This window comes from Ochotona curzoniae, unplaced genomic scaffold (assembly GCF_017591425.1).
Source record: "Ochotona curzoniae isolate NIBS_2020 unplaced genomic scaffold, NIBS_Ocur_1.0 scaffold_4505, whole genome shotgun sequence".
Classification (NCBI taxonomy): Eukaryota; Metazoa; Chordata; class Mammalia; order Lagomorpha; family Ochotonidae; genus Ochotona; species Ochotona curzoniae.
In genome coordinates this window covers 40,703,841-40,724,898 of record NW_024467118.1, presented here as the reverse complement: position 1 = coordinate 40,724,898, position 21,058 = coordinate 40,703,841, and the positions used below count along the sequence as shown (strand labels likewise).

The 21,058-nt window shown below is 37.3% G+C and overlaps 1 protein-coding gene across 2 annotated transcripts in view; it reads left to right on the top strand.

The window, feature by feature from the left end:
- GLRA3 (glycine receptor alpha 3) overlaps window positions 1–21,058 on the top strand; it is a 112,692-nt gene that overhangs the window by 80,195 nt on the left and 11,439 nt on the right. For both annotated transcript variants that reach the window (XM_040966061.1, XM_040966062.1), the window contains exons 6-7: window positions 6,047–6,184; window positions 13,018–13,232. In XM_040966061.1, the coding sequence (XP_040821995.1) occupies window positions 6,047–6,184; window positions 13,018–13,232 (353 nt within the window). The remainder of the gene's footprint in view (window positions 1–6,046; window positions 6,185–13,017; window positions 13,233–21,058) is intronic.

The window sequence follows — 21,058 nt, the reverse complement described above, 5'->3', positions numbered from 1 at the left end:
TTCCAGTAGAGTCAGATTAGAATTTTCACTTAAACTGTGTTAAAGATCAATTCTTGGGGAATAATATTTTCACCTTAATGAATTTTCTTAGCTTTAGAATATATAAAGGCTTTTGGTTTTGTGTCATTTTTTAAAGATTTATTTGTTTTAATTCGAAAGATTTACAGAAGAAGGAGAAACAGAGAGGGAAAGCTCTTCTATCCACTGGTTAACACTCCAAATGGCTGCAATGGCCAGAAATTCACTGATCTAAAACTAGGAGCCTAGAGCTCTGCCAGGTATCCCGCATGAATGTAGGATCCCAAGGACAGGGAGGTGAACGGGAAGTGGAGCAGCAAGGACACAAATCAAGCCCATGTGGGAAGCCAGTGCTTGCAGGGAGAGGATTAACCTGTTGAACCGTGGTGCCAGCTCCTATTATAATTTCTTTTTTTTTTTTACATTTTATTATTCTTATTATCATTTTATAATGCATTTCCATATTCCCTTATCCCCTCTCCAATTCCCTCCCCTCCTAGTTCCCCTACATCATTGTTAACATATAGTTCTTCATACTCAGTCATACGTCCGTCACTGCTGGCATGGACAATGGCGGAGAGTCCAAAATCCTATTGTCAAGATATAGTAAACAGTTTTGTTTCAACAATGTCCCATGATTTAAATTTTAATTTTGTTTGTAAAGTTATATCTATGTGGTAGTTAAAGGTTGTAAAGTGGGGTGATGTAATATAAGATAGATGCATACGTTGATGGATGGGTAGAGTTTAGGTAGACAACAGAAAAATCAGACATTTAAAGAAGCTAAAACAATACTTCCTATGGCTAATTTTTTAAAATGGCTGTTAAAAGTTTTTAGAAAAGTTTAGCTTGTAGCTAGTAATTTCAATTACCAGTTGATTCACCATGGAGTTTGTAACAGAAAAGACTCCCTTTGTTATTATTTGGTGAGATTGGATGATCTTAGAAAAAAGACTGAATGCTAATTAAGGTAAGATGTACTAGGAGTGTATGGTTGCCATTCTGTATCTCTACTGAGATGCTTTGGCCACAAAGCACAGTAATGCCAACAAAACTGAATATGAATATTACCAGTGTCAGGTTTGGGGGGTTAGTACACAGCCCAAATCAAAAAGCCAAACTTTATGAAGTGAAAGGTAAAAGTCCAGAAAAACAATGTGAGTCCAGATGGTTCCAATTTTCTGACTCCCCAAGAATATACTTAGTGTCTTCCTATTATTAGAGTAATCATATCTCTTATTATCAAATTGGAGCATTCTTAATAGTAAAAGGATACCATGAATATTTAAATCAATATATTTTTGTAATATTTGTTTACTAATTGGCAGGTTTTATATTAGTGAATAAATTATTGCTGAATTTTTTTAAACCTTGCTTGCTAAAACATATTTGTGCACAGCTTAAAGCAAACAATAATCAACTAGACTTATAGTTAAAGTAGAAATTTTTGTTACTAAATTTGTAATTTTTGACCATCTACTGATCCCTACTTTATAGATTATAAGAAAATATTGCTTTACTAACAGGAATAAGAACAAGATAAATTCTCAAATAATAAAATCTCCTCTTAAGATTCTAAATTCCCTGAAAAAGATGATATTTTAAAGTTAAATTTCTTTTTCTGGAATCCACCCCAGCTAGATGGAACACGATGTTTTATAAGATGTGAATGGCCATAAGCAAATAAAATTGAATCATTCTGTTCTTACATAGCTATCAGAACCTTGCTCTGTCTGAACAACTGGTACTGAATCTAACAGTCCTAAACTCTGGAAAATATAATGATAGACCTTTAGGTACAACTTCGTAAAGATCTTGGCAATAATTATTTCCAAGGAAACATCTCAGTAACATGGTTTTTCCCATTTAATAATGTTTGATTACTTATATTGTTTTTTCCTAAATACATTTTATTTCTTACAGGAGTTTTAGATTCACTGAAAATTTTAATAGAAAGTACAGGATTCCCCTGTACCACCTGTACCATTAAATATCACAACAGAATGTACATTGAATATCCTGATGAAACTACATGATATATCATCCAGAATCCCAGGTTTATAATAGCATCCAATTTAGTGTTGGGCATTCCATGAATTTTGAAACCATTCTAATATAGTACAGAATAGCTTTGTTGCCCTAAAAACCTAATGAATTCTATCTACACAACTTTTTCCTCTTAAGCCAGTAACCAAAAGTCCTCACCTTTCCTGGATTTCTGTAGTTTTGTTTTTTCAAGAGAAACAAAATCAGAGCCATAGAATACGCAGCATTTTCAGATTGATTTATTTCACTTACAAATGTAAATGTCAGGTTACTGTATGCCTTCATGTGGATTCATGGCTCATTTCTTTTTAGTGGCGAATAACTAATCCATTTTAAGGCATCTTGGTTGCATACGGATTTTGAAAATTGTGAATAAAATTACTATAAACATGAGTGTGCAGGCTTTTGTATCGGTATGTTTTTTGATCCTGTGCATAAATACCAGTAAGCATGGTTCTCTTTGTATGGTAAAGTGCAATAGATTTGTAAGAAACTGGTGTAGCAAGCTAAACCTCCACATGTGTCTCGGGCATCCCATATAAGCTCCAGTTATTTTCCCAACTGCTCCACTTCCAATTCTACTCTGTGTATATAGACTGGGAAAGCAGTGGTGGATGGTGCAAATCCTTGGATCTTGAACCGACGTGGGAGACCCAGAAGAAGCTCATCGCTCCCGGCTTTGGATGAACTCAACTCTGGTTGCTGTGACCCCTTGGGGAGTCAAGCAGTAGATGGAAGACCTCTTTCTCTGTCTTTCCCTTTCACTACCCAATTCCACCTTTCAAACATAAAACAAATCTTTACGTATATAAAAAGAAAATGCCAAATTGCCTTAGAAAGTGTTATACCACTTTTGCGCTTCTACCAACAATTTTTGTTACACATTCTCCGCCAGTCATTGTTGTTGGTAGTGTCCTTCTAGTAGGTCTGTGTGGTATCTCACTGTTCTTTTAATTTGTGAGTACATTATGATCCATCATAAAATTTTTTAGTGATTGCAGCATGAATCCCCCAGGGATTTACTGAACACTACAACTCCAAATATCTTTCAAGTACATACAGTTAAATATCAACAAATAAAATGTTACAATTATTATTGAGCACATCAGGAGCTCTACATATTGGGAAGCTATTTTAATGCTTTTCAAACCCTAAAGTTTTCATTAAAAGTTTAAAATCTACCATTGACAGCAAATACCTTCAGAGGATTCCATTGATATGGTATGATCAGTTCTTTGTTTTATAAAAAAGTATTCTAAGAATTAAGACACCGCAATCATAGATTTTCAGACATTCTTTTTAAAAGAAAACACTGTTTTATGAAAAACAATGGCTAGTTCAGGTTCGAGCTCCATATCACCCATGATTTCCCTTGAAAGAGTTGTTGAATTGACACAATATTGGGCTCAGTGCTTATGTAGACTTTCCATGTGCACATACAGGACATTCAGATGAATGAGTTAAATGTATCAAAACGTAACACAACCAGTAAATGTTATTGTTTTGTCAAAGATCACACATTTTCAGTTCAAGTGGCATTAATTTTACTGAAGATGTTTACTGCATCATGCAGGATCAAGGACATTTACAAATAAAAGTAGCATTGTGTTTATTTACCGATATGGCAGTAAGAAATATATCAATTGTAAAGCACTAAAATTTGCCTACCATTGATTTTTTAGCATCAGGACGTATTATGACACAATGGGAAAAGGCAAATAACGTCCTGTCATGATTATGAAGCTAATTTGAAAGGATATGGCAATTATTCTAAAGCATTTTTTTAAGATTTATTTATTTTTATTACAAAGTCAGATATACAGAGAGGAGGAGAGACAGAGAGGAAGATCTTCCATCTGATGAGTCATTCCACAAGTGAGCGCAATAGCTGGTGCTGTGCCAATCCAAAGCCAGGAGCCAGGAGCCTCCTCCAGGTCTCCCACGAGGGTTCAGGGTCCCAAGGCTTTGGGCCATCCTCAACTGCTTTCCCAGGCCACAAGCAGGGAGCTGGATGGGAAGTGGAGCTGCCAATATTAGAACCAGTGCCCATATGGGATCCTGACACATTCAAAGCAAGGACTTTAGCCATTAGACCATCATGCTGGGCCCCTAAAGCATATTTTTAATGCCATTGCCTTTTCAAATGATTCTAATTGCTCATGTCATCCTTTTCTAAAAAAGGCCCTTTTTAGAAGTCATTTTTCAACCTAGATTTTAAATATCATATAAACATATTAATTTGTCCATTTTACATGCTCCTCTGTGCAATCTGGCTCTAGATCAATGAAACTATTGACTATTATAATCCTTTGCGCTTAGTACTCCCTTTAAAATGATCTTGTTATTGCTTTTACTTGAGGTGTTTCACCTTCTCCACCTTCTGTACATGTCAGTCTTGTCTTATTTTTAAGATTCAGTGCAGAAGTACCCTCAGCACATGCCATGCGTGAATCCCTCTTCTGAATATGCAAGGCATTTAATACCTCTCCCATGCCACTTATTCTCCAGAAATAACACCTCCTATTCCTAAAGCTTAGCTAGTTGCCTTAGTCGGGGTTCACTAAATGTTTGTGGAAGAAACAAGAGTTTGATTGTACTAAGCCATTCATTTGCATGATTCACTGCAGCTGACGTATGTCACTGTTGGCTGAAGTTAGAGAGAATGTCTTTGTTCCCTGAAAAAATTGGTTTTCATTGTGAAACCTGCGGTAATGTGAGGAAATTCAATTCATACACTTGATCTCATTAGTCGATCTGCTCTGCTTAACACTCTCAGACATGTACAAAGGTTTGCTAACTAAAAACAAAAGGGCATTAGCATATTTTGAGTTGTGCACAAAACAGTTGGTTGACTTAAAATTATGCTTTAATGTTTATTGAGACAAGTTTACTGTTGTCTTAAATGACCAGTCAAAATAATTCAGAATGAAGACTGACTCTTGAACATGACCATCTCACGATTTTCCTTTCGGTGTCAACATTCAGTATTTTATGAACTATACTAAAATAGTTAAGTATTCGTATGAAATGTCCACATTATATGATTATGAAATTTCTTAGTGTTGGTTATTTCACACAAAACAACTTCATTATGCTATCTATAAAATTGAATTAGAGGCCAATTTCTCCTTGCTTTGCCTGACCTCTTACTTCAGAAGCTACAACATGCTTTTTTTTTTTTTCTATTTCCATGGTAATTTATTCTTCAGGGAAATCACTGATCAAGATTAACAGCCATCCTACCCCATAGGTAATATTCACCTCTGATTCTGTCTCTGCAGTAGCTTTCAAGCATGTTTTAGTAGTTCTACTTTTCACAAATAACTCCCATTTAGATTATGGAGTTACTGTCAAAGGCTGTTGATAAACTATAAAATTCATTAGTTAATGTTATCCTGCACTAACTGATATTGTGTGCCAGAATTTCCTTCTTCACCAACTATAACCTGTTGGACATTCTCAGTGCTCTCATGTTTCGTGAATAGCAGATTTTTGTATTTAAGTATTACTTTGTGAGCATATGAGCAGATTTGTAAACTAAAATAGTTAATAATTAAACCAAGAAATGAATTGGTGGTACTTTCCTTTTAAAGATGTTATAGGTTAATTCATTTTCTGACTATTAAATACAAAAAAAGGTTCTGTTGAAACAGTCTTGAGTGGATTGGAAACAGGTGAGTGTAACTCAATGAAAACTGCTGATGTCACCCAGTGGTTGTCCCTCCCAAGGAAGGAATGTTTCTATGTCATATTGCACATTTTGTTAGCCTACTTGTAATTCTTATATTATTTTTAAAGTGCTCTGTTTAAATCAGCTTCAGTACATTTGTAGGAAGGAATCAGGCAATGCACAGTAGAGTCTACACAGCTGAAATGACAGAGTTTGATCCTCTAATTCAATTGAGATTACACACAATTATTTTTCTTTCTTTCCTTTGAAGACCTTTTCAAGGTTACTAATTTTTTGCTATGCTCTGCCTAGTTGGGTACACAATGAATGATCTCATTTTTGAATGGCAAGATGAAGCTCCTGTACAAGTGGCAGAAGGGCTCACTTTGCCCCAGTTTCTGTTAAAAGAAGAAAAGGATTTACGATATTGTACTAAACATTACAACACAGGTAAGAGTTCAATGTTCTTCTATATACTTGTGCTTTGTGGTTTCATATCCAAGTGTTTCTTAGGTATACTACTAAGCTAATGATTTCAACTTTTGTATCTCATAGTCATAGAATAAAAAATGGATGCATTAAAAGCTCATGGATGCTTTACCTTATGGGGACCAAAGAAATGTTTAGATTCAAATATTTTTTAATGGAAAGTGCTTGGTTACTGCTGCTCATTTCTTTCATCTAGATGAGCTATTCTCAGTATCTATTCTAAATATGTAATTTATTCCTATAATTTCACCGAACCTCCATCTCGAGGTGGTGTTTGAGCTGTTTCCCCTACTTAACAGGTATGTGAGTTTCCACTAGCTTGAGCTGTTACTCCTATCGTTTCATTACAGTAACTGCTACATCATGGGTCCTGCGTTTTTCAAAGATATGATCTAACCTTTTATTATTTAAAGTCCCTAGTCTCTCTCATCTCCTTGACAAATTTACAATAACTGATCAAAAACTAATTGTCATTAACTCAAAGATGCAGCTGATATTAGAGAGCCCAGGGTTTATATCTCAACATAATGATGAAGGGCAGGCTAGTCAATGGCAATGCCCTTTGACTATTCCCTCAGAGCAGAGCAATTGTGTCAACAAATTACTTTTAAAGGAAGGCTAAAAAAAGCATCCTGAGCTGGGTTATGGAGGTGTATAAGTTTATTAAGGTTGACATAACAACCACACGGTCTCAGCGGTGGTAAACAACACAAATGCATTCTCTTACTGTCTATAATCAAGATGCCAGCAGGATCACGGTTTCTCTCAGACTCGGGCTGATTCCTGCCCTGCCTCTTCATATTTTCTATTGTTGGAAATCCTTGATTTTAGATTCATCACTTTAATCTTGACCTGCATAGTCATATGGTATTCATTCTCATGTCTCTGAGAAATAAGAAAATTCTCAAATTTCCCTTTTCTTAGAAAGACACCAGAAATACCTAATTTTGAACACAACTAATTCAACATAATTTTATTTTAACTTGATTATAACTACAGAAACCTTATTTCTAAATAAGACCATATTCACAGATACCAGGTAGACATTATCTTTAATGGGACATCACCTGTCTCAGAGTCAGAAAGGGATTAAAAACACTAGCTAAGGATATATATTCTTTCAAAATGATGTACCCAATCATTTGAAAGAATACAAAGAAAGTGAGCAAACTAGCTATCAAGTGAGAGAGATAAAGAAATCCACTATCTACAGGTTCACTCTCTGAATAACAGCAAAGGATAGAACTGGGATGGTCTGAAGCCAGGATCCACGTATTTCTTCCATGGCTCTCACTTGGGAGTTAGAGGCACAAGCACTTGGGATATATAACATTGCTTTCTCAGGCACATTAGTAGGGCTGGATTGGATGTAGAGCAGTCAGGACTGACACTGACACCTCTATGGGATGCTGATATTGCAGGAAGTGGCCTTACCCACTATCCAATAGTGCAGGCTCTAAGAGATAATTTTTTTATGTATTTTTTTCATTTTATTTCTCTTCTATGTTACAGTTTCATAGGCTCTTTGCTTTCTTTTATTCCTTCCCAAGCCCATCCCCCAGTGACTTCCCTATATTATTATAATAGTATAGTTCTTCATAAACAGTCGTAAGTTCATCATTCTACTCTTTAAGTGTATCCTGATACTGTGGCCTTGGACAATGCCAGAGAGTCTGGCATCCTATTGTCAAGATATATTTCACAGTTTCATTGTGAGTCCATAATTGATCTGGAAATAGAGATGCACACTACATTGTATTCTCACTTCTGGATATGAAAATGTCAATTACACAGTTACTGTACATCTTCTTAAATGAAACACCACAAAACAAATCAACAACAGGAAACAGAAAAAAAATTTTAAAAAAGTTTAATGACATGCTACTAAATGACTATGATATGTTGACGAAAAAAAAAAGAAAAGGAAAATCAAGAACCTTCTTGAAGTAAATATTGTTACTGTAAGACCTATGAGCCAGTGAAGAATTTAATATGAGAAAAAAGAACTGTTTTGAAGAAATGAAAGTAAAAACAAAGACATCCAAATCCATGAGCTATGGTTTCTGCTCATCTTTGTTGGTATGATGTATCTCCTATGGAAAGAAAATAGATGGATTTTTTTTTAATCCAGCCAGCTGATCTATGACTTTTGATTGATGTGTTTCAGTTATTTACATTCAGGGTTAATATGGATAGGTGATAGTTCAGTCCTGTCATTTTAGCAATGGGTTGTTCATTGTTTGATTTAGTCTTCTGTTGTCATTTTACTGGGATGTTCTCTCCACGTTTGTCTTTGGTTTTGCTGGGTGCTATTCCTATTCTCTGCCAAGAAGACAGCTTTAAGTATTATTTGTTGGGCAGATCTGAAAGAGGCAGATTTTTTGAGACTTCCTTTACTGTGGAAGAATTTTATTTCATTTTCAAAGATGAAGGAAAGCTTTGCTGGATACGTTATTTTGGGCTAACAATGTTTCCCCTTTAAAATCTAGAATATGTCACTCCATTCTCTTCAGGCCTGCAGAATTTCCTTTGAGAGATTGTTGAGTCTGATTGGGACTCCTCTAAACCTTAATTAGCTTTTTTTTCACGTGCATATTTCAGATTCTTTTCCTTATGTTCGACTGGAGAGAGTTTGATTATCATGTGTCATGGCAATGAGCATTTTTTGTCAATCCTATTGGGAGTGCCATGCCCCTTCTGTATGTTGTTTCCCAAATCTTTCTCCAAATCAAGGAGTTTTCATTAGACACTTCAGTGAATATTCTGTCAAACTCAGCTTCTATTTCTATGCTTTATGGAACTCCAATACAACTTATATTGGTCCTTTTAGTAGTGTCTCTTAATTCTTGAATACTTTTTTGGAGTGAGTCAGCTCCATTTCCCGCTTTTAATTATTTCCCCATTGTGGCAAGAAGCATCATCCAATGCTGAGACTCTTTATTCTGCCTCGTTCATTCTATTGTTGAGGCTTTCCACTGAATTGGCTGCATTGTGTCCTTCACTTGCAATAATTCTGCTTGATTTTATTCAGCATTGCTATTTCCTATGTGACATATTCGTTACATTCCTGTATTTGTTGATAAGCAGCTTTATAACAAGTTCTTTACGTTCTTTATTTCCCAATTTCCTTGATGTATTTCTCAGTTAATTCTGAGGTTGGCAATGGCTTTTGCTCCTTTTGCATGAGAGTCTTCAGTAATATTCACTGTGCTGTCTCTTCTTCTGCTCTTGCTCACTGCACTTCTGGTTAGCAGATTCTTCTTATGGAAGGTTTCTGAGCTTTTTCATCCACAGGATAACAGTTCAATTTTACTGCTTGCGTTTAGTACCCAGTTACCCATTGGTAGTCACTTGTGCCATTCCATCTAGCAAGTTTTAGACCTGGGCTCTTGTATAAGGCTTCTACCAAGGTCTCTGAAGCTCCAGAACTTGGTTCACCACTGTCCACCTCCTGTGATTCTATGCTGTGGCTGCACTGTTGCCTGTACAATCTTTCTCCAATGCCTGGTTTGAGCAGTTCCTAGGATTAGGGAGAAGCCAGGTGTCCTAAATATCTGAGTTGTTTGTGGTTTGGATCTTGCAGGAACTTGCCGATCTTTTAGGTTCTAGGGCTAACTGGATCTATTTTGGGTGGGACCCATAGGATGCTAAAGTTGGTACTACTTTCCCTGTGGGACCAGTGCATGTATGAGCTGGAAGTTAGTTCACTCACAACTTAACATATGTGCAGTTCACTCTTGCCTCTCCAGTCTCACAGCCTTTAACACACTGTGGTGGAGTTCTACATATGCTGGCCATTAGGTCTGGGGTCTACCTGGGCCTGTTTTGGGTGGAGCCTGTAGGAATCCATGTATGTGTAATGCACTGAGCCAGAAATGGTTTTGCTCCTGGCTTAGCACAAGTGCAGCTTCCTTTTGTCCTTCCAGTACCACAGCCTTTGCCACACTACACAAAATGGAGCCGGATATGGCATTGCTGAGGGCCTGCCATTTGAAATCCATCCCATTCTGCGCTGTCTGCCTGGGGTCTGCTGCTCTGTCTGCTGTTTGTCAGATCAAACAGAACAGCAAGGCAAGCAGTTCTTTGCCTGGTCTGTCCTCCTGAGCTCCTGGTGAACCTGGCTGTTGGTGGAACTTTGGCTACTGGTGGAACTTGGATCACCACTTATTGACTGGCCACATGGTTTTTATGATACAAGATCTGAAGACCCTGTCTTAATTGGCATACTGCAGAACTATCCACCAAGCTATTACAGCTTAAATGAAAATGTGACATTTGTGAATGCTTGCTATATACAAAGAACTGAGCAGGTGTTTTTCGGATGCTATCATTAGAGAACTCACAATTTCATAGCATAAAAATTTAAAGCACAATAGTTTTACCCAATTATAAAGGAAATGTAAACATCTGGTGGCATTCTCAATAGATATGTGGCACATTTGTTTCAGACTCTTAAATGTTACTACAAAAATATGCATGCAAGAAGGGCTCAGCACAGTAGCCTAGGGCTAAAATCCTTGCTTTGTATCCACAGTTGGGATGCCATATGGGTCCTGCTACCCATTCAGCTCCCTGCTTGTGGCCTAAGAAACAAAGCAAAAATGGCCCATAGCCTTGGGACCCTGCACCTGTGTGGGAGGCCCAGAAGGAAATCCTGGCTCCTGGCTTCAAATGGCTCATCTACAGCCATTGTGGCCACCTGGGGAGTGAATCAACAGATGGAAGATCTTCCACTCTATCTCTCCCCCTCTTTGTATATCTGACTTTCCAACAAAAATAAATAAATCTTAAAAAAAAAAACCTTTAAAAATGCAAGAATATTTTGTTAGCCCTTGTCTAATAACAAATTCATACTCCGCATAGTTCTCATATTTTACACAAATGCAAAATGGAAAACAAACAAAAATATTAAGTTAAATAAAAAGCACAATTATGAATACATGTTCTCTTAAAAATGAAATATACGGGTTAGTTAGGTTTTTATATGCAAATGAATTGCATATACTGGGAGTTTTTTTTAATTCATTTTTTAAATGAAAAGGTGGTAGATTTTTTTAAAGATATTTTTTTTGAAAAGTCAGATTCTAGAGAGAAGAGAGACAGAAATCTCTTCTATCTCCTGTTCACACCCCAAGTGGCTGCAGCTTCCAGAGCTTATCCAGTTCAAAGCCAGGAGCCAAGAGCTTCCTCCAGGTCTCCCACACAAGTACAAGGTCCCAAAGCTTTGGGGAATCCTTCACTGCTTTCCTGGGCCACAAGGAAGGAGTTGGAAGGGAAGTGGAGCAGCCAGGATATGAAGCTGCATCCATATGGGATCCCACCTCATAACAGGCTATGAGTTTAACCACTAGGCTACTGTGCTAGACCCAAGGTGGTGTATTTTATCCAACTTGTTCATTCTCTATTTGTAACCCCACACATTTCAGGCATTACCAGTATACACCCACATATACACACAGAGGAACTGAGCATATGAGAATATAAATCTTTATATTTTTATTATTTTGCTTTAATTAATCAATAATATTTATAAAACGACCAGCATGCAATGTTTCAGCATAGCTTCTAGTATTGGCTGCGGCAGCTTTGACCCTGCTTCTTGTTAATGCACCTGAGAAGGGAGCAGATTCCCCAAGTGTTTGTACTCCTGCCTCCTTGTGGGAAACTGATATGGAGTTCCTGACTTGTGAATTTGGCCTGATCCACCCTGAGCGTTGCAGCCATTCGAAGAGCAAACCAGAAGACGGAAACTCTCTCTCTCTTTGTCTTGCTCTCCTTGGTTCTCAATCTCCTTCTGTTGCTTGGTCCCTTAATGGGTAAATTTTACAATGTTGGGGGAAAAAAAAAGAATGGTGTAAGCTAAGGGAAGTTTTTCTTTAATATCTTTTTATTTTAAAGGGGACAGGGATAGCATTCTTCCCCAATGCTGGCAACAGCTGTTGCGGGGTTGGGGCAGGAAGCAAGGGTCAGGCAGACAATCATGATCACCCACCTGAGTGACAGAAACCTGAGTGACACCGTCACAGCCTCCTCCCAGAGTCTGCCTTTCCTGGGAAGCTGGAGTTGTGAGCTGAGGCAGAGCTACTGAATCTAAGCATTCCAATGCGACATCCCATGTCAGCTGCTAGCACAGATGTCCACTCCTGAAGAATGTCAAGGAGATGCGTGGCACAGATGATGGAGTATAAGTAGATCAGCAGAAAAATCAACTTAATGTTTAGTTGAAACTTAATTTTCTGTTCTGTTTATTACATCTGGTGACAAACCTAAAAAATCGCAGTCATAAACATACAGAACAAATATTTGTTTTTAAGTTATTACAGAGCTATTAATAGGAAACAATACACGTTTCTATTTGCTTGTGTTGTCATTTAAGGAGTCCTTCATCTGTGATTATATTTATCCTTTAGTACTTACTTTAAAATAATTGTAATTAAAGGTCTCTGAAAAAAAAATAGCACCAACCTCTAAAGAAAATACTTAAAGCAAGCAGAAACAGTCAATAAGAAAAGAAGACTTTTAATGGTAAATACGCATTTCTCTAGTTTGCCTCAAGCGATTTTTAGAATCAAGGGAAATAACAGATCTTGGAGGACTCTGACAAGCTTAAAATATTATTTAAAGGTGAAATACTATTTTCTGAAAGAGTACACTATATTGCAATTTTATCCTAGATATTAAAAGAAAAATGAGAAGTAATGATAATGGGAAATTTTATGACAAAATTATTATATTTGATGCCACAATAAAGGGCCCATTCTTCATCTCCACTCTACTTCTTTATGATCAATCAGGGAAGTTCACGTGTATAGAAGTACGATTCCATCTTGAGCGACAAATGGGGTACTACCTGATCCAGATGTACATTCCCAGCCTCCTCATTGTCATTCTGTCCTGGGTTTCATTCTGGATTAACATGGATGCAGCTCCAGCCAGGGTGGCACTGGGAATAACCACAGTGCTGACCATGACCACGCAGAGTTCAGGGTCACGGGCTTCTTTACCAAAGGTAAGTGTTCTGCGACCACATGCATGTACTAGCTTATATCCTCATTAAAGTATACTTCCTGCAAGAATATTATTGTTCATGATTAATTTTAAGAGTAGTATACAAATAGACTAGAAAACTTTAAAACACTGAAACAGACGAAGGAAAAAATTCTACAGGCCATTGATATCTACTATTTCACATTGTCTTTAACTGTTATTTAAATATCTGCGACGTTGCTATTCTTTGTGAAATTCCACAATTGTAAGTATTTAGAAATATATTGAAGCATCTACTTTTCTGAATCTTTAAAGTTTTTTTTAAAGATGATGCAGTACTACATTGTGTGAGCAAACCATAATTTTTCAGTGTTAACATCCTATTATTTATATAATGAATGCTATATACATGTAAGTGTAAGTACATATTTGCTTATAAATATACATGGGTATAAATATGCTATACACATTTCATATGTATTCATAGAGCTTGATCTGTTGCATTGATAATTTGTGTGCATTGGTGTTTACTGTCAAATTAATCTCCAAAATATATAATAGAATTACACACCCACAAATATTCTATGAGAATACTCGGAGAGCTACTCTCTCAGACAATTATGGTGAATGATTTTTGTGGTTTTTTTCCCCTTTGGTCTGAAGTAACCATTAATATAGGAAAAATATACCTAATATCTTGAATACAGTCTATGTTGAGTTGTCAGAGTTTTTATAAAACTCATCCCTCCGTGAGGTTGGCAGAGGGCCCAGTCTTTCAACATTACTTTCTGTATTGTATGCAAAAATAAAATATAGGAATTACTTTCATCTACTCAGCCACACAGATTTTAAAAATTATTTTTCTCTTAAAATGACTAAGACATTTCCATTATCTAAAGTAGTAATTCTGTGAAACCTTGAGCGAGCTTCACTATTTTTCCCTTTGGAAGGGTATACTTAAACGTGTTACAATTACTTAAACTTTGCTTGTATATTTTATGCTTTCTGCCACATCAAACACACTATAAATCTATTGTGATGATTTCTTTTGCCTTTTCTAGGATTTGCATTCTGAAATTCATTGATTAGATTAAGATGCCTGGATTTTTTTGGAGACATGAGATAGAGCATTTTTAATTCAAAATATAGCTTAGCATAAAACAATGCTTAATATTTAACAATACTTATGCTGCCTGACTAGGATTTAATGGTTGTCTTTGAAGTTAATGTCTACTTTTGTCAGCATTTGATTATATTTTCGAAATTGCCCATATTAACTAATTTCATAAAATATTTCTTATGTGAAAATTGTAAATGCATTTATAATGGAGCTAATAAGTCTCAACCTTTATGTGTAAATGTCTCAAGGCTGCTGGTAATAGTGAGAACTACATAGTTAACTAGTAAAAGAAACTTACTTATTGATCTGTTTTACAGACTAAACAGAAATGAAGCTCATTTGTTCTATAAGTTGTGAACCACAGAGAAAAGAAGTGTATAGCTTCTATGAGGCATGACAGAAAGCATTTAGATACGGAGAGCATGGTAGAATTGAGTGATTCTAGACATGAGCACAAATGTTAGAATCATGACAGCAACAAATATGATAGAATGGTTAAAAAAAAGGTTAGGAATGGCTTCATACTTTTTCTCGAAAAAAGAGGAATAGCTTCTTAAAAGAGGAAAGAAATTTTCAATCCTGAGTGTTCAATTATACATGAATATTGCATCTCTTTGATCATAAAGATAATACCCACCGGGGATGTGATGACAGCTGTAGCTGTGACTCATAAGAAGAGTGGTTTGGTAAAGTTACAACCAAAGAAAAGGTGACCCGAGGCTGGCCTTGGTGTGCTGTGGGGTAACTGCAAACTGCTTCTTGGGGTACCCACATCACACACTGCACTGCCAGTTTGAATCTTGACTATCCTGCAGTTCTTACTCAGTTTCTTGCTAATGTGTCTGGGAGACAGGGGATGACAGCCCAATCACTTTGCATTCTTCACTTCAAATACAGACAGAAGTTGGATACATATTTTGTGCTTTGTGACAATTAAGAAGTAACAGGTTGGACATACACAGTTTTAAGAAGGCATACACCAAAAACCCAGGAGAAACAAGAATTAATCTATTGAAAGATACCACTCAAAATGATAGAAATCATTTAAAATACAATGTGTAATAAATGCAGTATCATAATATACAAGACAATATTACAATGTAATTCTGATTATGTGGTGGGAAGGCTTAGAAAAAAAAACAGGAGATAAGGGCTAATGGTTGCATTTAGGAACAGATATCTAAAACCATATGCCTGTGTACACTGTATATACTCACATACCAAGTTATAACTTCAGAAGGGGTATGGGAATCTCCAGATTCTCAATTCATTTAAATAGTAGCTCTTAATACAATACAGTGTGAGCTTTTTTTTGGTACAATTGGCTATTTCAGCCCACTTCCTTTACTACCATTCTGCATGACAAATAAACCCCAGACCACAATGTTTGACGACTATTCTAGTTTTCATATGTGTAAGTGTGTACGATGGCCATGGCTGGTATTAGATCAGTTTGCATGGACTTGGTTATAGAGCAGATTCAGGGATGCTGTCTCTGTCTTTTTGCTTTAGAACCTCAAGTCCCAGTAATGAATTCTTTCAATGGATGTAGGCAGAAGAGCACAAAGGCAAGCAGAAACATGCAAGGTTTTTGCTCAGAAACACCCACTTACTTCTGTATTCATTTTATAAATTATACTGCATCTCATGACCAAACCCAAAGTCAGTAGGGTATGTGTATGCATCCACAGGGAAGCCTTGTAGAAGGAGGGAGTAAAAATGAATGCAATAAATGCAAATGCAAATAAATATTAGTATCTACCCCAAGGCAAAGGCTGCTTTAACCTTTCTGCCTCCCCATGTTTTGTTTGTATTTGCTGGTATATACTCATCAAAACAAGAGGTGAAGAATAGGTGAAGAAGAGAACAGATGGCTGTTCAACTTGTTGCACAACATCGGCCCCCAAATGCAAAATTATTATACAAAATTTTGCATTAGAGGGAACTGTATGACTAAATGTACTACAATATTTTAAAAGAAAGATTAAGTGTGTTGTTAAAGAGATCTGAAATAAAATATCAATACACAAGGGTATGGCACAAGCAGAGAACTCCTCAGCATACTTTAGAGGAAATGAAATTATCCATATTCCTGAGTCAGCCACCCTTTCCACAGGCCAAATTACTCATCACAATTTGTTTGCAACTCCGAGGAGCCAGTGGAATTCTCCAAATTGTCCTTAAACTGAGAAAAAAAAAACATCCTTCTGAAAGGCTACTGAAGATAATTAAAGGATATTCTGTGTGGCTTCTTTTTTAAGTAAGTTGGATGGTTTTAGACATTTAGAGAGAGTTCCTACCCCCTGATTCAGTAGTCCCCAGCGAGTCAATGGCCAGGAGAAAGAAGCTGGTTGAGAACACTTTAAGAGGAAACCAAACTGGAAAACAAAACCAAACCCAGAAGCTAAGCACTGCAGGAGAGGATACGGGCTGCCCAAGTACTATTTTGAAAGATGTGCCAAGCTCACGCCAAGACTCTCCTCTTTAACAAACCTAATTACATTTTCTATTCCGGATAACCTTAAAAGTGATGAAATCTTAAACCATACCTTTCCTCAACCTGTGTCTTTTGTTTCAGAAGTACAAAGTAGAAATCTTTTCCTCTTGACTTGCTGTGGAATTTTAAAGTACATTTAGTCACATAAGCTGCGTTTTTCTGCTACAGGCATGTAACAGAGATATATCTCTAAGTTCTCTTGGAGTCAGGGTTGATTGTAACTGGTTTTGGCTGATAAATTTCAGTCAAAAGTGACCTGTGCTATGTCTAGCGTAGAATGTTGATTACCAGGTCTCCTACATAAGCATAGAGGCCCAATGACCTGGGCCTTTTTCTGCTGCTTTCTTAGGCTATAGGCAGGAAACTAGACCAAAATGAAGCAGCCAGGACAAACAGTGCCCATTATGGATGCTAGTTCTATAGATGAAAGCTTGCTATGCCATGACACAGGCCCCAGAGGCAGACTTTCTAATTGGATTGAGAAGATGTGTTTGAAGAGACTAAATTTGTGATATCTTTTTACTCAGACCAAAGGAGAGGTGTGTGAGGCATTGAAAAGGTTTTGTTGTATAAGAATTTGCATGTTGAGAGATCTAATCAGGAAATAGAAACCTGAAGTTGGGAAAACAGAGAAGAAATTGGATACATAAGAATAGGAGTCCGAGGTGTGAGAGAAAGAAAAAGGCAGAGACATAAGGCCAAGGAACTCGTGAAAAGCAAAAGGAAGCCACAGGGTGGTGCCAATGGAAGGAAACCCGAGAAAACTGTCTGCAGAACCTGTGGGAGAGCATGCTTCCCAGAGAAAGCATGCCTCCTTGGGAATGCTTACGAATGGCTCCCAGGACATAGGTCTCTGACAGTGCATCTAATTCACAACCCGTGAGGTTTTATTTTCTCTCACCATGGTACTCAAGAAGTAATACTGAGAACAGATTGAGCCTCATAGCAGAATTGGGAAGACTACTGGCACACAGTCCAGAGGAATGCAACAGACTGAGTGGCACTGCCCCAAAGAACAGCAAGTAGTAAGGAGTGGACAGAAGTTAATAATTCCGAGTCACAGGATGGTGCATTGTATGTGGTGAGCTATTGTGAATGCGTTGGAATCACAAATGTCATCTTCATTTTGAAGCTACTAACTGTAAAATGCCAAGCTTCCTAGTTTCTGAGTTTGATTGTACTTGGAGATGAAGCTAGCCTGGAGGGGAGAATAAGTTGAAACTGGCGAAGGGAGTCAAAAGACAGGATGAGAAAAAAATAAGTTTTAAGAGTTGATCCCCAAGAACTACTCACAATTAGCAGAACCTCAATGAGCAAAAACAATGTTTCCATATATCTGTTGTCACCAAAACCACTTGCTGAATTAATTTAGAAATTAAACGACTTATCCCATCTCTTTGACTCATGCAATAATAGATTCAGGATGTTAAAGAATGTATACATACTTTATGAGTAGTATTACAGTTTCTGAATAAAGTGGAACCTTTGCTTTTTCCCCATTGAAAATCGTGTAGGTCAGCAGAAGTCACACTTAAGTTGTGATCAAAATATTTCATATGTAAGTTAACAGCCTTTTTAACTGTCAAGAAAAAAATCCCAGCATAAAAGAAAATATTCTTTTTAAATACCTATTTTATTGGAAAGTTGGATTTACAAAGAAAGGAGGCATGGAAAGATCATCCATTCATTGGTTGACTCTCAAAGTAGCCGCAAGGGCAGGAACTGAACTGATCCGAAGCCAAGAACCAGGAACCTCTTCAGCATCTCCCATATAAGTTCAGGTCCCAAAGCCTTGGGCCGTCCTCAACTACTTTCCCAGGCCACAAGCAGGGAGCTGGAGGGAAAATGGAGCAACCAGGACATGAAACAGTGCCCATATGGAATCCTAATACATGCAAGGAGAGGACTTTAGCCATTAGGCAATCATGCTGGGTCCAAAATAAAATATTCTAAACGAAGATATTAGCAGAATGATTCTCCGGAAAGTGGATGTCCACATGAGTCATCCATGTTTCCCTTTTCCTCCTGTATTTGAACATTTGATTCCTTCATCCATCTGTCTATATTACCCAGCAGGTACAGATACAGGTGCTGCAGACAGTTGTGTTAATGGGAAAAACAGAGATACCATCAAGCAGAAAGGTAACAAAGTACAGACAACACAGTAATAAGTATGGGTGCCATGGGAGTCTGAATTAGATTTGGATAAAGCCCGATCTAATATTCTGAAGAGCCAGTTGGGAAAGGTGGCAGAGAGATTCCCACCACCCCCCCATTACTCTATTTAGTCTTTCCTCCATCACAACTTTTCCATGAATATCAGAGTGCTTATCCTTTCACATTGCAATTGAAGCTTCATCAAAATTTCCACAAGTTGGCACTTGACTTAAAAGCACAGATGGGAGGGAGGGCCCGGCATGACGGCCTAATGCCTAAAGTCCTCGTCTTGAATGTGCCGGGATCCCATATGGGTACTCGTTCTAATCCTGGCAGCTCCACTTCCCATTCAGCTCCCTGCTTGTGGCCTGGGAAAGCAGTCGAGGATGGCCCAAAGCCTTAGGACCCTGCACCCGCGTAGGAGACCTGGAGGAGCTCCTGGCTCCTACCTTCACATCGACACAGCTCCAGCCATTGTGGTCACTTGGGGAGTGAATCATCAGATGGAAGATCTTCCTCTCTGACTCTCCTTCTGTCTGTGTATCTGACTTTGCAATAAAAATAAATAAATCTTTAAAAAATAAACAGATGGTACCAACAACATAAAAGTAGCCAATTTTCAAAAATGTGGGATGATAATCCTTAAGGCAAATGAAAGCCGGGTCTGAACCCACTCTAACTTTCTGCCTCCTATAGCCATATGTTCTGGGGAAAGGAATTTTAATGTCTGTTAGAGGGAAGCAGGCTTCCAAATATTTTTCCATTTCCAAGTTAAATGGAACAATATCTTGCCTCTCATAAAGGTTAAGAATATCTTTAATTTGAAATCTTGGTAAATGAATAAAACTTTCCACATACAAGCTGAGATATACAGCAAGATGCTGACTTTGTTTGGCATGCACACATCCATACAGACCAAAATGATAAGAGGAGGCATTAATAAAGGATATTTTTATCCTTGAGCAATTGACACATAAATAAAATTTTGTTTGATTATAACATCAAATAACTGCATCATCAACCTAAAATCACAGAAACTTTTTCTTAAAAATCCACTTGAATTATTACCTTTAAAGGACAGGGGTTTGAATATTTGTAGAAAATCTAGGCCTAGCACTTCCTTGTACTATTCCCTTTTTTGTCTGCTTTGTGTCATTTTTCATTTTAAAATAGTGTTGTGTCCTTTCCATTCCTTCCCATGTCATTTCCTTCCAATCTTTGTCTTTGTGGTGACAGGAAGGAACAAAATCTATGGAGTTCTAGCTTAGGAGAAGATGGTTGACTGGGGTCAGGGAAACCAGGATGAAGGGTGAATCCACATGGCAAAGATTCATGGATCACAGTAAAGAGACAGCCATGACTAAGGCCAATGAGGGCTTTACCAACAGGACCTGAACTAAGCAGGTGACTGCAACCAATAGGGTTCACACTGAGAACGAGACTACAATAATTGAAACATTAATTATACCTGGTATGAACAATCCAATACACGTTGATAGTAACGAGAACCAACTTTCACACTTGTGGGAAACAGCGTCACATATACAGAGTGTTAAATCTGGGGTGAGCCATGTGGTGTTGAGTTAGAATTAGAGATGCTAGTGTGAGTTTACAGGTAACGAATACATACAGATATACAGATGCTAAGTTTTATGTGAATAGCAAGTGCCCGTGTGTCAATGTCTTACATTTGTCCAGGGACAGGGTCTATAGGAATGCCACCAGGAAGCAATTAGCACACCTGGAGCACAGATCTTGTTTTCAATAGGGGTTTCTTATAAATAATAAATGACTATAAATAATAAAGAATTGACTTGAAGACTGCAACAAGCAATGTACAAGTTGAGTCTGAAATACCTTGCACCAGAAAACATAAGCAAGTGTTCAAAAGATGCCTTGTCATCACTTCTCGGACTTTTGGCTAGTATCAAGTGTAAATGATGATTTGTCAAAAAGATCCAAGCTATCAACACCTAGGAACTCATATTTGTCTAAGCTGGGATAAAGGTTTCTCTGAAATTAATAGATAAATATGGAATATACTAATGAATAATGTAACTATCCATTGAGCATA